Source organism: Panthera uncia, chromosome C2 (genome assembly GCF_023721935.1).
Source record: "Panthera uncia isolate 11264 chromosome C2, Puncia_PCG_1.0, whole genome shotgun sequence".
Taxonomy (NCBI): Eukaryota; Metazoa; Chordata; class Mammalia; order Carnivora; family Felidae; genus Panthera; species Panthera uncia.
Genome location: NC_064810.1, coordinates 153,382,285 through 153,399,701, shown reverse-complemented (window position 1 = coordinate 153,399,701; position 17,417 = coordinate 153,382,285). Strand labels below are relative to the sequence as shown.

The window sequence follows — 17,417 nt, the reverse complement described above, 5'->3', positions numbered from 1 at the left end:
AAGCTCTGCGCTGGGTTTGTTCAGCTCCAGATGCCTTTGGGGACATCCGAGTGGAGGTGTCTATCCAGCAAGTGCCTCACTTAAGAGGGAGAAGCTCCAAGAAGCGGTCATTAGGGGGCGCCTGGGTGGCACAGTCGGTTAAGCGTCCGACTTCAGCCAGGTCACGATCTCGCGGTCCGTGAGTTTGAGCCCCGCGTCAGGCTCTGGGCTGATGGCTCGGAGCCTGGAGCCTGTTTCCGATTCTGTGTCTCCCTCTCTCTCTGCCCCTCCCCCGTTCATGCTCTGTCTCTCTCTGTCCCAAAAATAAATAAAAAACGTTTAAAAAAAAAATTAAAAAAAAAAAAAATAAAAAAAAAAGTTTAAAAAAAAAAAAAAAAAAAAGAAGCGGTCATTAGGACAGGTCATCGGTGGAAGGGGAGGCTAAAGTCCAGGGGAGGCTGAGATTGCCGATGGAGAGCTGAGCGAGAAGGGCAGTGGGCCAAGCGGAGACAAACCCGGGGGGTCCCAGCGTTTCACCAGAGGGCACAGTAAGATGAGCCCGTGAAGGAGACAGTCTCCAGAAATTAGTATAATTCAATAGCTTATGATAGATCATAGCTTACCACGTGGTCCTTTTTTCCGTTTTCTTCTTTTCGGTATTTCAGGTTTGGAAAAGAGAAAAGAACTGCTTTAAAAGTGAGATCTGTCTGGGGCGCCTGGGTGGCTCAGTCGGTTAAGCGGCCAACTTAGGCTCAGGTCATGATCTCGTGGTCCGTGAGTTCGAGCCCCACGTCGGGCTCTGGGCTGATGGCTCGGAGCCTGGAGCCTGCTTCCGATTCTGTGTCTCCCTCTCTCTGACCCTCTCCGTTCATGCTCTGTCTCTGTCTCAAAAATAAATAAACGTTAAAAAAAAAATTAAAAAAAAAAATAAAAATTAAAAAAAATAAAAGAGATCTGTCTTACAAGACTTTGTAGACTTTCAGTCACCTGGTTTGCTTGCACTGAGGAAAAGAATGGGATCATAAAAACCCCCACTAGAGCTGCCTCTTCCTTCACCAAAGACTTAAAAGGTGGAATGGGTCTCTTCTTTAATCCATTTCAAGAGTAAGCTGGGTGTCGACGGACAATATCTTTCACTGATGTGGATGCCCAGGGTGGATAATTTCCCATCAGGCTGCAGAAGCCTGTGCTCGATGATGAAGGCTCCAGGTGGCCTTTGGCATGTGACTCTTCAAGGTATGACAAAGCTCATGACATTTGCATTTTCTAAAATACTCTCTTTGCTGTGGGTAAAACTCAACCAGACATGGTTAACACTTTGACCTCGAGTATGAACCATAAGACTGTAGGGCAGCGCCCTCCTCCTCCCTACCAATTCCTGAGAGGGGCAGTGGTGAGTTTATTTTTGTACGCTTTTGAATGAATTTAAGACCCACTTTCTAGTCTTGTTACAGTTCTTCCTAAGGATTCTATCAAAGATGAAAGTCCAGCTGGCTTTTTGGTGATGGGTCATGATTACAGAAATTAATCAAGTTGTACATTGAGGACCTTGACAATCGGAGCAAATATTAGGATTCCCTGAGGTGGACGCTGGGGCTGGGTGGGGACCGGGGACGTGAAAATGGCCAAGGTGACTTTTACTATTTCAGAGCTTAATGAAGTCTGAAACTTGACTGAGGACCAGTCTACACCGGCTGATTGATTGTTCTTCTTGGTTTATGGATGGAATGACATTAGCTCAGTGGGTAGACACAAGCTGTCTCTTGTGGATCCATGGTGCTGGTGGAAACACAGTGTTTTATGTCTGATAATTAGGGCTAACGAAGTGACTATTTCATAACAAATGTTAGACTTCTAAAGCATTGCCTGCACTCTTGTGGTTCTAGTGTTTTCCTTTCCTGCAGAGTTGGCTTTTCTGGTTTGTCTTTCAGAGTGATTTCTCTAAAACGCCGATCTGGTCAAGATGCCTTCCATGACTTGGCCTCCTATTTTCCTCAAGCCTCATTTTGCAATTCTCCCCTTGTTGTACATGACCCTCCGGCCTGAAAATGAAGGTGCATAAGATTCCGTGAATAGGACAGTACTGTTGATATCTCCCAGCCTCTGCACATAATGTTCCCTCGCCTTCGCCCATCTGGAAAATGAGAACACACTTCAGTTACCTTCTCTGGGACGTTGTCTTTGACCTGGCTTTGCAGTTAGTCGCGTTTTAACTTCTTCTACCGCCTTGCAGTGTGGACATCTTGAACATGCTACTTCCCATAGTGCATTGCTACCATTTGTTTACACACATTTTTCACAGTCTGCATTAGGCTGTTTATGTCCCCAGTGCCAAGCGTAGGACCTGACACAAAGTCCTTTCTTAATAAGAATTTGTTAGAAGAACGAATGAAAACGTTAGAGATCTTGGGGAAAGAGAGGTTGGTCGCCATTGAATCTATTTGATTTGACTGGGACAAGAGCAGCTTCTGATGTTAAATTTGTCCAGCTAAATAGGATAAGAAGCACCATTTATGACCGGTATGAAAACTCTGATTAAAGCACAGATTATGACAGAAAAATAAATTAAGGTTCTGAAATAGTGTTTTGGAATATTTATCCTTTTCTGGAACATTAAATTCGTTTGATACAAGATTAGGATTTTACTATAAGATAATCAGTGAAAAATCACTAAGCTTGTTGAAAAGAAAAGACAGAAGATTGGGGCAAATGGGATAGACAGATGGAGACTTAACATCAACATTATGATGAGCTCTTACCACTGATTTAAAAAAACCAACATCCAGATCGACAATTGGGTGGAAGATGTAAACACGTATAGACATTTGGTGAAAACTTCGGCATACGCTCTATTAAGACTCATATAAAATGCTTATATCATTTGGCCTAGTAACTCTTCACTTGGTGCTTTATTGAAAAGATTTTTTTTTTAACCAAGATGATGCTATAGACCTACAGTTGTTCATTGTAACACTATCTGTAATATCAAGAATTGGAAATTATCTAAATCCTAATACTGAAAGGATGGTCGTATCCATTTGGATGTAATATGCAGTAGGGGCATCCGGGTGGCTCCGTCGGTTAAGTGTCCGACTCGGGCTCAGGTCACGATCTCGCGGTTTGTGAGTTCCAGCCCCGCTTCGGGCTCAGTGCTGACAGCTCACAGCCTGGAGCCTGCTTCCGATTCTGTGTCTCCCTCTCTCTCTGCCCTTCCCCCACTCACACTCTGTCTCTCTCTCTCTCTCTCTCTCTCTCTCTCTGAAAAATAAACATTGAATATATTATGCAATAAGTAAAATTATTGTCCGTATTTAGGCCAGAAGTACTTTGGGTAAGTAGCAAGTTACAAAACCGTCTCTAATCTTTCATGGCATATGTGCATAAGGAGAGGGTCCAAGAGAAAAACTGGAAGAGAAAAGGTATCATGGGGTGTTTTTGTCTCTGGAATTATGTTTAATTAATAGGAGACACTGTCTCTTGTACTGTTGTACCATAAAGGAGGTGAGGTGGAACGATGGAAACAACACTTGCCTTGGGGTCAAGATCCCAGCTCGTTCCTTTGCCCTGTGATTCTCTTGAGCAAGTTCACCAGTCTCACCTCTAAAAAGGAAATACAATGACGGACTGTAAGGGCCTTTGTGCATAGCAAGGGAGACGGCCAAGCTAGTACAGAAGCATTCCATCCCTGTGAGCTCAGTGTAGGTTAAGGAACGCTGCCTGTGCCGCGATTTTTTCTTCCAGTGTGATAGAGGAGATTGCAGCCCTACTCACATTGGACGCCGGACTCCACCGTGACTTTCGGAGTTAGATACGACATGGTCGCCACTATGTGCAGGTGAATAGGGGACCTCAGCAAACAAATTAGACGACTCTCCGTTCCCCTCTGTGGATTTGTGTTTGCTGCTTCTATTGGCCAGAGTGTGGGCTGGAGGAAGAGGCAGGGAGACTGCCACAGGACAATGAGTGTGGTTTAGGACTGTCAGGGAGGCTGGGAAGAGAGATTTCCCATCTTGTCTGTCTGAGATCCACAGATACAACTACTTGGCCTCACATTCATTTTAATGTGAATCATGAAGATCGTTTTAATGTGCTTATTTTATTTTATTTTATTTTAAGAGAGAGAGAGAGAGAGAGGGAGGGCACAAGTGAGCGAGGGGCAGAGAGAAAAGGGAGTGAGGGCTCAGGTGATGTGGGACTCAAATTCATTGAAGTCAGATACTTAACTGACTGAGCCACCCAGGTGCCCCTCATTGTATTTATTAGAGAGAGAGAGAGAGAGAGAGAGAACCCGCTGGGAAGAGGGGCAGGGGGAGGGAGAGAGAGAATCTTAAGCAGCCTCTGTGCTCAGCGCAGAGCCTTGATGCGGGGCTTGATCCCGTGACCCTGGGATCATGTCCTGAGGTGAAATCAAGAGTCGGACGCTCAACCGACTGAGCCACCCAGGCACCCCTTTAACGTGCTCTTTTAAAAATGTCACAGAGGGGTGCCTGGGTGGCCCAGTCAGTCGAGCGTCTGACTTTGGCTCAGGCCATGATCTCACGGTTCGTGAGTTCGAGCCCCACATCAGGCTCACTGCTGTCAGCACAGAGCCCGCTTCGCATCCTCTGTCCCCCTCTCTCCCTTCCCCTTCCCCGCTCACACTCTCCCTCTCTCAAAAATAAATAAACATTAAGAAAAATTTTTTAATCTTTAAAAATGTCACAGGGGCGCCCGGGTGGCTCAGTCGGCTGAGCGTCCGACTTCGGCTCGGGCCACGATCTCGCGGTCCGTGAGTTCGAGCCCCGCGTCGGGCTCTGGGCCGACGGCTCGGAGCCTGGAGCCCGTTTCGGATTCTGTGTCTCCCTCTCTCTGACCCTCCCCCGTTCATGCTCTGTCTCTCTCTGTCTCAAAAATAAATAAACATTAAAAAAAAAAATTTTTTTTTTTAAATAAAAAATAAAAAAAAAAATAAAAACGTCACAGAACTATCAATTCATTGAATACTAGAAATACAGTTCAAGATGGATGGCTGACCACATACTTATCTCTTCTGCCTTTCAAAATGTTATTAAATGATTAAAAATGGTATTTTTTTAAATGAAGCCATCAAGAGGGGCACTATCCATGCATGAGAGATTTCAAAAAATTTCCGGGTAACAAAAAATAGATATAGGTGACTAAGGAAGTAGCACGAGGAAATCTAGGTCCCCAGGGAGTGTGAAAGGGGATTATTGAAACAGGTTAACAGGGGTGCCTGGGTGGCTCTGTCAGTTAAGCATCCGACTTTGGCTCAGGTCACGATCTCGTGGTTCGTGAGTTCGAGCCCCACGTTGGGCTCTGTGCTGACGGCTCGGAGCCTGGAGCCTGCTTCGGATTCTGTGTCTCCCTCTCTGTCTGCCCCTCCTCCACTCATGCTCTCTCTCTCAAAAATAAATAAACATTAAAAAAAAATTTTTTTTTTTTTAATTTTTTTTTCAACGTTTTTTATTTATTTTTGGGACAGAGAGAGACAGAGCATGGACGGGGGAGGGGCAGAGAGAGAGGGAGACACAGAATCGGAAACAGGCTCCAGGCTCCGAGCCGTCAGCCCAGAGCCCGACGCGGGGCTCGAACTCACGGACCGCGAGATCGTGACCTGGCTGAAGTCGGACGCTTAACCGACTGCGCCACCCAGGCGCCCCCAAAAAAAATTTTTTTAAAGAAACAGGTTAACAGGGAGTAGATTACTCTTAAAGAACCCTATAGAACCAGGGTCCTGGAAACGCAGATGTGACAAAAAACAGAATGAAACAGCTGAAAATGGGAAGGCTAATGGAACTGCCTGTTTCCCATCAGGTCCTCCACTTTGCCACCCCTCTTTCAAATGAACTGTCCGTCAGGGAAGCATCTTTTTAATAGTCAGAAAATTAGAATTAAAAAAAAAAAAAGTGTGCAGCCTGAGAGCAAAAACCTTACATATTATGTCTGACTCCCTCCCAAATCACCCTAAGACAGTTCCGCACTGAACAAACCTTGCTCTGGTACACAGAGCAGGATTGGCTTAGAGAAGATGGTCATGCGAATGCTGGTGCATTCATTTGCATTACCATTAAATAAGAATGGATGGCCAAGGGTGGCCGGATGTTTGAAGACATCCATAAAACCTGTACAGGAAAAGAGAAAGACCAAAATGAAGTAAACAGAAAAATAACCTAAAGGCAACAGATAATTCAGGACAGAAATGAGAGATCTTAAGCAAAGCTGAGCAGACCCTCTCAAATTTATATCTTTTAGAGACATTTGGAAAGATGTTGCTTTCACACTATAATAAATAAATAAATAAAAAATAATCTCCTAGAAATTAGAACCAGAAGACAGATTGAAATAGAGAGAAAAGATGAGAGATACAGAGGAACAAGCTAGGACGTCTAACTTACTTTTAAGGGAAAAAGATGAAGAAAAGAAAATATTAAAAAAATACAGAATTTTCTTCTAAAACCAAAAAGGATATTTGAGTTGCCCAGAATAATAAATGTAAAAACCACACAAACGCAAACACATCCTTGGAAAAAAATGAAAACATAGAGAATAAAGCACTTACAAGCTTCTAGAGAGGAAAAGCCAGTCACCTTTGAAAGAACAAGAATCATCCGGTGACTTACACCGGATGATATGGGGGGGCAAATCTTGCCTTCTAAGGGAAGATGATTTTCAGTATAGAATTCTGTACTCATCCAAATTATCGACTTCATATGCCATTTGCAGACATTCAGAAATTCAAAAAATTTCCCTTCCACATACCACTTCTTGGGAAGTTACTTGAGATTGCTCCAGCGAAAGGAGGTAGTTACAAGATCCTAGAAACAGAAGCTAAAACCAGGAGAATAATGAAGAAAAGTGCCAGAATATCAAGGCCAGAGGAGAGTCACTCCCTTGGAGCAAGAAGACTCGAGAGTTCCAACAGGAAGTTTACTAGGGGGAGGAAAGAGTGTTTGGAGAAACTTGGCCACCATCTTTGGAAATTTAGAACAGCTAAAGAGGAGTTAACCTAAAGGCAGACAGGAAAAGAGAAAGGCAATTAGAAACCCCAGGGGAAGGAGAAGAACACAAAAAGCTGAAGAACACAGAACATTCACCATGATACATACTACTTAGCTTTGCAGAGAGTAATATTTATATAATTATAATCATGTGAACACTGTTGATTGATTTTGAATTTAGAGTCAATGTACAGGTGGTGGGAAGGTGTATGGGTACAGGACAGACTTTTTAACCTTGACAGTGTAAAAGTATAACTGATAATTTGGGGGTGGGAGTAGGGAAGAGAGCTCAGGAAAGGGTACAAATAGACTTATCTTAAAAAGTATGGACACAAAAGATCATCTTAATTGATGGAACTAAGAAATAGAGGTGTAGTATTTCAAGCTACAAAGGTAACCAGTAGAGAAATGATGATATAACCATGTTGGCAAGAAAGAGAGATAGCCAGAACAGTACACGTGGGCTAAATTCTCATGTATTAAAGAAATCAATAATGTGTTCAAGGGATGAAATAAGAAATAGCAGATAAGTATAAATATAGAAACTAAAAGATGCAAAAATGGAAAAATTAAATGGATTTAAAATGGTTTCCTCTGAAGAATAGCACAAAAAGAATAGTCAGGAAACTATTGCTTTTCATTACAGCAGTCTGTCGTCTTCCTTTTTAAGTACTTTAAAAAATGGAAACCGAGGAGCGCCTGGGTGGCTCAGTCAGTTAAGCGTCTGACTTCGGCTCAGGTCATGATCTCGCGGTTCATGGGTTTGAGCCCCTCGTCGGGCTCTGTGCTGACAGGTCGGAGCCCGGAGCCCGCTTCGGATTCTGTGTCTCCCTCTCTCTCTGCCCCTCCCCCACTGGCACTCTGTCTCTCTCTCAAAAATAAACCTTAAAAATTAAAAAACATAATAATAAAAATAATTTTAAAAGATGGAAACCGAAGGAAAGGAAGGGAGGAAGAGAAGAATGGAGGAGGAAAGAAATGTGGGGAGCCTGCGAGATCATAATGCAATCTACTTGGAGGTGGACAGAGACTTCTAAGACTTGGCACTTATATCTTCTAACTCTAATTTAAATGTGTGTGTGTGTGTGTGTGTGTGTGTGTGTGTGTGTGTGTGTGTGTTTAGTGTATAGTAAGGTTCTATTTTTATTTTAGTTTTTGGCTTTTATTTAAGAAAAATTTCAAACTTACAGAGAAGTTTCAAGAATAAAAGTAGTACATCGAGCGCTCGAGTATTCCACACCCAGATTCACCCAGGTCAACATTTCACTCTCTGTGCTTCATCATTTTCCCCTCACTGCCCCCTTGGGTTTTCTCAACCACTGGAGGGTTACATGCAGTAACCTTTAAATACTTTACCTTTACCCCTAGATACTTCAGTGTGTGTTTCATAAGAGGTAGGAATATGCTCTTACATAACCACAGGAAATTTAACACTGATATCAAACTTTAATCTATCAGTAAGATTCAACCTGCGAGTAATACTTTTCCTTACTTACAGCTACCTCCCTTCAAGATTCTGTTTGGCCCTGGGCCTTTTTCCTTTTCTCCCCCCAACTCCAGCCTTCTGCCATCACCTCATTCTCTCTCCTTGTTTTTGCTCTCTGTTTTGAAGTCTTTTCTTTATAATTATTTGAATGATTCCTGGAGTTTACAATGCAGACATACACAGACACGCACACACACACGGAAGTAAGAGCTTTACCAGACCCTGTCTGGTGGGGGAAACCTTTTGTTCCTTTGCCTTTCCGAAAATCACCCGCACTATTGTTGGAGTCTTTGAGCCTCCTTTTGAGAACTGAATTGTATAGCTACGTTTCTGAGGGTTTAACAGCTTTTCTTTTTTCTTTTTTTTTTCTTTCTCCACTCTGGTTTCTAGTTTGAAAAAGTACCAGAAGGTTTTATCCCTCCATCTACACCCAAGTTTGCATATGGAAAAGTTGCTCTGCAAAAGGTAAGAAAGAAAATAACAACTGTTGGGAGTGAGGGGGTGGAATTTAGCAGTTGTGAGTGAAAGTGTCACGCCGGGGAATTGGTTCTTTCTGTGAATTGGTTTTCTGTGAGACTGATGGGGTAGGTGATGTTTCTGGGAAAATGGGGACGTGCGTGTGTCACATTGACGGGGTGAGCACATAGGGCATGAGCAGGAGTGGGTGGACGTTTGTACATCATTCAGGTCATTTTGGTTCAATTACCAGTCATCCAAAGCAGCTTCAGGACCTTTGTGGGAATAACATGCCACCTTGTTATGCTTGGTGAGGTTCTTTTTCCATAATTTACATTTTTTTAGGGAGTTCTCCAAAGCCACAGGCATTGTCATAGATCTTTGCACATGTAGTGTGCTTCCCTCCATCTCAAAATCATGTACTGATTTTTGTGCTCTGGTTTATTTGGTAAATGGGGCAGCAAGAGGGAAATGGCTAGAAATTAATCATAAAAAGGAGTTGAAGACGTTTTATTCTAGGAAAGAGAAAAAGAAGGGAGATTTCATTTCATTGTCGGGAGTGACGTAAGCCAAAATCAATTTGTTTTGACCATCTGTGTCTTCAGGATTTCCCCTTTTATAATCCCTAACTCCTACATCTGTTAACTCACAAGAGAAAAAAAAAAAAACCACAAGCAGTTACACATTTCTTAAGAATCTTGACATTCTAAAATAGTGTAAGTTTTTATCTTTAACCAAAATGCCAAACACGATTGTATAATTTTTCCGTTCGTGAAGCCCTTTGATACTATGATTGGTTGAGCTCCTGTGACATTTTCCACCTAGCGTCAGATACGTGTGTTACATTCTACAAAGAATGTGGTCTCTCTGTGTGATAGGAATCTTTCTTTAGTTTTGATCAGACTTGAATCACACTTGTAAACGGAGTATCTTCTATTTTTCTCCTTGCTGCTGGCTACTTGAGGAGGTTGATTTGTTTTGGAGCTGCGAGAAATGTATTTTTATGCAACAGAAAATAGGTACAAATATTTAATACAGCAACATTGCTAAAACAAAACAAAACAAAACAAAACTAACATAGTACCAAAAATACATTCTATTTACCATGAAGGAGAATTGTGTGAGTAGAAATAGCTTTTCCTTATGAACTAAATGTTTACAGTTTAAGATAGCAAATTAGCACGCAACTGAATTCAGTTGATGTAGGACATGGTTTATGGAATAAACCGTTTACCGTGAGTGGAATTTCTTTAGTTGTCCACATAGAAAAGCATCCATGTGAGTAGCTGAACTGATGGAATTGTACTTAAGGTTTTGTTTTCCCTTATGTTACACATCAGCAAGGTATCCCTGCAAAAGTGTCCATAAAATTTCTAACCAGTGTCAGTCGCGGGAAGTCCTAGGTTCAGAGCCAAACCTAACTGCAGACCTTGGCTCTGCCGTTGCTCCCGTGAGGCTCTCTGAGAACCTGTTTCCTCATCCCTAACCTGGGGACAGTGATGGCTGCCCCACCCGGCGGTTGTAAGGATTCACTGGGGTGTGCGTGCGAGGTACGCTCACCTGGGCCTCGGTAGGCACTCAGCGATCGGTAGCTGCCATCATCCTTGTTATTACCTCGGAGTAAGCCTCCTGGGTTGTGAGAGTACACAATCGTCTGGACTAAATGTAGTAAGCATTTATTGAGTGTCTGCTATGTGCTGGGTATCGGGTGAGCACCACACAGACTCTGCCCTTAAGAAGCTGACACAACGGCAAGGACAGCAAAGGTAAGCGGCCGGTACGTGATGCAGGCGTGGAAAATAGGCCACAGTCAAGTTCAGAGGAAGGTGCAGTCCTGGTTACTTCCCTCCAGGATGCTGGGGAAGGCTTTAGAGAGGAGGCAGCCTCCGAGCCTTGGTTTTCATTCATTTGAAGGGTCTTTTAATTTTTTTTTAAATTTTTTTTAACGTTTTATTTATTTTTGAGACAGAGAGAGACAGAGCATGAACAGGGGAGGATCAGCGAGAGGGAGACACAGAATCTGAAACAGGCTCCAGGCTCTGAGCTGTCAGCACAGAGCCCGATGCGGGGCTCGAACTCACGGACCGCGAGATCATGACCTGAGCCGAAGTCGGCCGCCCAACCGACTGAGCCACCCAGGCACCCCTGAAGGGCCTTTTATATAGAGGTTGTATTTGCGAATAGATGTGCTTGACACGCTTTATGACCACCGTGAGTTATTTTTCATCGAGAGTTAGGGGATGGATAGCGATGATTGAAGGCAACTGGGGGTCAGCATTGAGCGGAATTTTAACAGTTTAGGTCTGTTTAGGGATTTGGTCCAATCCAGTAATGTCTTTGATAATTTGCAAATGGCATTAGCCTCCACTCTGATGACCAGGTGACAGTGAGTGAATGCTGGTCTTGTTTCTTTTCAGTTAAAGACGGTGGAGGACGCTCTGAACGTTCTGTGTCCTGCTGGGCCCATAAAAAGCCTTTATCCGTTGACGTTTATCCAGGTGAAACAGGTAGGCCTTCAGAGGTAATGCTTCACCCTTCTTCTACTGACAAAAAGGTACTTTCTGCACTGCCCTGCAGGGGCTAAAGTGGTAGGCAGATAAATCGGGTCCCGTGTAAATTCGCCACCGATTTCCAGGCTCTCTGTAGCTTTAAGTACCACATGGTGGTCCTTCCTAGATTCCCCCCACCCCGTTCTTCTCATGCCTTGAATAGGCGTAGCTCAACCTGATTCAACATAACTCTGACTGTATTTCTGATCTACTTAGTCTTGATTACTAGAGGAAAACCACCATCTTAATGCGCAAAAAGACCATTTAATTATTTGTCCTTAGTTAGCTCAAAGGTGTAGGGACCGTGTTCTCAATAGGTTAGGTTCTTAGAGATTTTTCCTGCTTTTGAAGGGAGCAGAACGCCTGTCAGTGCATACATGCATGCCCGCGTGTATGTGGTTAACCCAGGCACTGCCTCGTATGAATTTTATTTATTATTTATTTATTTTAAGTGGGCTCCATGCCTGACATGGGGCTCAAACTCATGACCCTGAGACCAAGAGTTGCACACTTGGCCGACTGAGCCAGCCAGGTGCCTGCCCCTCGTATTTATTTTAAAATTTTTTCCCAGCTTTTTATTTTGGAAATCTTCAAATCTAAAAATGTTGCAAGAAAAGTGTAATTTACACCCCTGTAGCTTTCACCTGGATTCACTAAATGTTGCCAGTTGGGTCTGTGTGTGTATCTGCAGTCAACTGCCCTTTTTTAACCATTTGAGTTTGTGGTCAGTATCCTGACACGTCACCCCTAAATATTACAGCATATATCTTTTTTTTTTTTTTTTTTATTTATTTTTTTTTTTCAACGTTTTTTTTTTTATTTATTTTTGGGACAGAGAGAGACAGAGCATGAACGGGGGAGGGGCAGAGAGAGAGGGAGACACAGAATCGGAAACAGGCTCCAGGCTCCGAGCCATCAGCCCAGAGCCTGACGCGGGGCTCGAACTCACGGACCGCGAGATCGTGACCTGGCTGAAGTCGGACGCTTAACCGACTGCGCCACCCAGGCGCCCCTACAGCATATATCTTTTAAGAAAAAGGACATCTTCCTATATGAACACAATATGATGATCACACTTAAGAAATTTAACGTTGATATAATCTTATTTAATATGCACTCTATAGTCAAGTATCCAATAATGTCCTATATAGCTTACCTTTTTTTTTTTAAAATGTTTATTTATTTTTGAGGGAGAGGAGTGAGGGAGGGGCAGAGAGAGAGGGACACAGAGGATCAGAAGCAGGCTCCACGCTGACAGCAGCAAGCCCGATGCGGGATTTGAACTCACGAACCATGAGGTCATGCCCCGAGCCCGAGTCAGATGCGTAGCCGACTGAGCCACCCAGCCACCCCTTAACTTTTTTTCAATCCAGCTTCCGATCCATGATCACACATCGCATTTAGTTATAATGTCCCTTTTTTCTTCTTTCCTCTGTCACTATTCTTAAGTCTTGTTTTCCCTCTCTCTCTTTCTCGTGACATGGACATTTCTGAGTTCGGGCCAGTTGTCTTGTAGACTTCCCCTCACTGACTAGATTCAGTAAAACATTTTTGGCATGAACGTGACAAAGGGGCTGTGTCCTCAGAGCGCCATGTCAAGATGTCCATGAGGTCACTTTGTCCCCTTGTTGTGATGTTAAGTTTGAACACCTAGTTAGGATCTCAGCCCCATTTTTCGAAATGGAAACTTATCTGGATCCCCCTGATGACTCTCTGTGGAGATCCCCTTCTGGAAGGTGTCTGAACCATAAGGTAATAAGACAGTGGCATATCTAATCTTAGCGTATTTTGCCTCTGGTTACTCTGTTTACACTTGTGATTTTGTTCTAACCACTCTGTTGGATCGATGCAATGAGTAATTAAGCCCTCCTTTCACTAACACTGGATAGAATCCTTGCTCCCGTTCCAGCCAACACCTGCTGTGTCGCGTCTTCCTCGAGAAAATACAACCCGCCTTTTTCACCAAGCAGGGGAACGTCTCGGCCAAGACACGGTCAGGTCACTAGAGCAGCTGGAACCTGGGAAGTGAATTCCAGGTTGATGCATAGACATCTGCACTCACAGTTCTTTCCCAGGCCCTTCTGCTCTGTGATCTCTGGCCGAGGCAGTGCTCTAGGACTGGGGGCACTCCCTGGGCCCTGGCTGTTGCAGGTCTGGGGCCAGCCCACTGAGTGTTTATTTCCAGCGAAACCCTGGAGAGTGCAGGTGCAGGGAGTGGGATGCAGCCCTGCTCCTCTGCCCCCACCCCATCCTCACCCCCACCCCCACCCCCACCCCCACCCCGGCGGCCGCAGCCAGCTTTGCAGGGAGCACTATGACTTCTGCTCCCTCCTGGGAGCCCTTCCTCAGTGCTCCTCAGCCTCTGAGCTAGGACTTACCACTTCAGTTACTTTGAAAAGAAAAAAACAAACAAGAAAAAGGTGGAGATTTGGGGTCTGGGAGAGAGGGCACCCTTGTGCATGAAGCCTTGGGTGGTGGCCCCAGTGACATTTCTTGAGTTCAGCCCTTTCCTGCAACACAAGAACGTGGGTTAACGTGTTTCTTTTTTCACCTCGTCTAAATCCCCTTCACATTTGCTGACATACACTCCCTTGCTTTCTGGGCTCTAGACGTGAGGAACTTTTTCTCTGTCCCACACTGGATGTCTGTGGGATCCCCCTGGATGACAAGGTGTGGTTCCACTCACCCTGCCTAACATCCAGAGCAGGAAAGTCACCAGCTGAGGCCAAGGGTGCTCTTTGTTGCTGCGGCTGATAGTCTGGGGCCTTCCTTTCGGACCAAGGATTCCAGCATCTCTGGCTTCTGACTTAGCCACCGGTTACACCCTCATCTCTCACTGTCTCTGTTCCCGCCACCCCCGTCCCTCCACTTTAAACAGTTTCTGATTGACTCTTGTTTTGTATGTTAGAGCACATTTAGCCCAAGAACCTGGAAAATGTTTCACCAACATTGTTGGCTTCGTTGTTGTCTTTTTTTTTTCAAGATTTTTTTTTTTCAATGTTTATTTATTTTTGAGAGAAAGACAGCACAAACAGGGGAGGGGCAGAGAGAGAGGGAGACACAAAATCCAAAGCAGGCTCCAGGCTCCAAGTTGTCAGCACAGGAGCCCGATGCGGGGCTCGAACCCACAAGCTGTGAGATCATGACCTGAGCAGAAGTCGGACACTTAACCGACTGAGCCACCCAGGCACCCCTAAGATTTTATTTCAAAATAATCTCTACACCCAATGTGGGGCTTGAACTCATGACCCGAAGATCAAGAGTCACATGCTCTACCGAGGGGCGCCTGGATAGCTCAGTCGGTTAAGTGTCCAACTTCTGCTCAGGTCATTATCTTGCGGTTCATGGGTTCGAGCCCCGCATCGGGCTCTGTGCTGACAGGTCGGAGCCTGGAGCCTGCTTCGGATTCTGTGTCTCTCTCTCTTTCTGTCCCTCTTCCACTCATACCCTGTCTCTCTTGCTTTCAAAAATAAACAAATATTAAAAACATTTTAAAAATTTTTAAAAAGTCACATGCTCTACCAATTGAGCCAGTCAGGCGCCCCGTTTGCCTTTTTTTGTTGTGTTATGTTGTGTTTTTGAGGTAATGTAAATAACCTCCTGATATGTATGATAGGATCCCCCTGAGTGATTCTGGGCAAATTTCCTTGTGTGGGAAAGGGATGTCTGATAAAATGCTCTTCTGGATTCCTTGCTGCGACTGCTACGAGAGTGTATGATCTAAAAATTTAAGCCAGTTCTTTCAGACTGAATTTTTGCTGGAGGCTAGAGAAACACTTTATTCCTTATGATTCTAGAAACAGCACTTTCACACAGATCGAGGTGGCCAGGCTATCTTTTTTGAAAGAGTGATGTATTTTCCTTCCTTCTTTTTGTCACCAGTATTTTGGTTTCGTGCTATACCGAACAACGCTTCCTCAAGACTGCAGCAACCCCACACCCCTGTCATCACCCCTCAATGGAGTCCGTGACCGCGCCTATGTCGCCGTGGACGGGGTAAGAATTGTCTCTGAGCTGTGTGTGTCTGCCCCAACGGGGGGATGTGTGGTCTGTGCTTGGAAATGGGGCATTTGAGGCCATTGCGCACCTTTCTACACTCCGGCTCTGCCCCTCCTCTCGATGTCCCTTAGCTGTGGCCCTTGCTTGCTGATGTGGCCTCACCCATGCTCCCTCTGCCTGCACCTGGAAGGGTGTGCTCAAGCCAGCCCCCTTCGTGGAAACCTTCCTGGTCTCCCCAGCCCAGGCCGTCCTCTCTGACCAACCACAGGATGTCACCCATGTCTCCTTTGCTCCTGGAGGACAGGCCCCATTTTGAACACGCGGGAGCCGCGATTCGTTTAGCTCTGTGCCTTCATCCTGTGTGAGAAATTCTATGCAGAGGGATTGTTCATGGTAATCATAGCCACAATACACAAAGAACTTTGTTTCACGGCGCAGGGAAGAAACATTAGAGGATTTCCATTCCTTCCACTGGAGTAATCATGTGAAAAAGCACATGAAGAGATTTTTCTAACCATGGAAATTTGTTCAGAAATTTTTAAATTAAAATGTTTCCATTCTGCTGTGATCAAAGGCTTTCATTTCAGCGGGAGCACGTTTCTAGGACACCATGTGTGTGTTGCCCGTGTATATACTGACAGCCGTTGTGTGTTGAATTCCAGTTTAGGGGTGGGTCGTCTTCGTGAATTCTAGTCAGTAAAACTTCAGTTGTTTGTTCTCATTCTATTATATAATTTTCGTGGTTAATGCATCCTATCAGGTATTTTGAGGTGAGACTGCTCCACCTAACTCTCTGATTTTTATCTCATTTATCTGATTTTTGGTCTCATCTCTCCACGTTGTGTAGAAGCCACTTTTTATGACTGCCTTTTGTGCTGTGAGAACACAGAGGGGCTCCCGTAGTAGGAATCCCCCCCTGGAGTTGTCGGGTCCGTTCCCTTTCTATTAGAAGTAGACGTGCAGTAGGGACGCCCGGGTGGCTCGGTCGGTTGAGCGTCCGACTTCGGCTCAGGTCGTGATCTCACAGTTTGTGGGTTCGAGCCCCGCATCGGGCTCTGTGCTGACCGCTTGCTCAGAGCCTGGAGTCTGCTTCGGATTCTGTGTCTCCTTCTCTCTCTGCCCCTCCCCGCTCATGCTTTGTCTCACTCTGTTTCTCAAAAATAAATAAAGGTAATAAAAAAAATTAAAAGAAAAAAGACGTGCAGCAAACATCCCAGAGCAAAGGAAGCCAGCCTAGACCTTCCCTTGCTCTGAGCTGTGCCTGGTGGGTTGCCTGTTTTGGAAGCAGTGTTTGGAGGAACTTGGCCACCTGGCCGGTGGCTTGGGCAAAGGGGCCGGCAGAGCACTGTCTCCTGAGTCTGGTGACACCTCAAGGCAGGAAAATGAGTGTGACGGCTGAGCCAGCCGAGCTCTGTTGCCCTTCTCACCTCAGTTAATTCCCACCGGACTCTGACCCCACAGGTGCCCCAGGGAGTCCTGGAGCGAAGTTACGTGATCACTCTGAACATAACAGGGCAAGCCGGAGCCACTCTGGACCTTCTGGTGGAGAACATGGGGCGTGTGAACTATGGCAGATACATCAATGATTTCAAGGTAGGACCAGCCTCGCTGTCGAGGTCGATAGGACTGTGTCTGTGCCACCCGAGGAAGTCTTTGTAAAGCCATTTAAAAACTCTCGCACATACATTCTTCTCCTCCAGCCCTGTTCACGTAGAAGCGGTTTTTAAAAACACACACACTTTGCCAAGTTTGGTGATTGAACCTGCCATGATTTGTTTTGCAACTTCAAAGCTCGTGTATTTTGAGGACCTGCCCTCCTCTGCAGGATGAGAAAGTTGAGCTTTGCAAAGAGAACCCTTCCCTCGTGTTCGGGTTCGGTCATCCTGTAGAAAGAAGGAGGAAGCCTCTCCACCAAGCTTTTCCTTTGCTTAAAAAAGCCCACCTAGCTCT

The 17,417-nt window shown here is 44.9% G+C and overlaps 1 protein-coding gene across 2 annotated transcripts in view; it reads left to right on the top strand.

Moving 5' to 3' along the window:
- GLB1 (galactosidase beta 1) overlaps positions 1 to 17,417 on the top strand; it is a 113,911-nt gene that overhangs the window by 49,470 nt on the left and 47,024 nt on the right. For both annotated transcript variants that reach the window (XM_049629065.1, XM_049629063.1), the window contains exons 11-14: positions 8,854 to 8,928; positions 11,337 to 11,426; positions 15,351 to 15,464; positions 16,929 to 17,060. In XM_049629065.1, the coding sequence (XP_049485022.1) occupies positions 8,854 to 8,928; positions 11,337 to 11,426; positions 15,351 to 15,464; positions 16,929 to 17,060 (411 nt within the window). The remainder of the gene's footprint in view (positions 1 to 8,853; positions 8,929 to 11,336; positions 11,427 to 15,350; positions 15,465 to 16,928; positions 17,061 to 17,417) is intronic.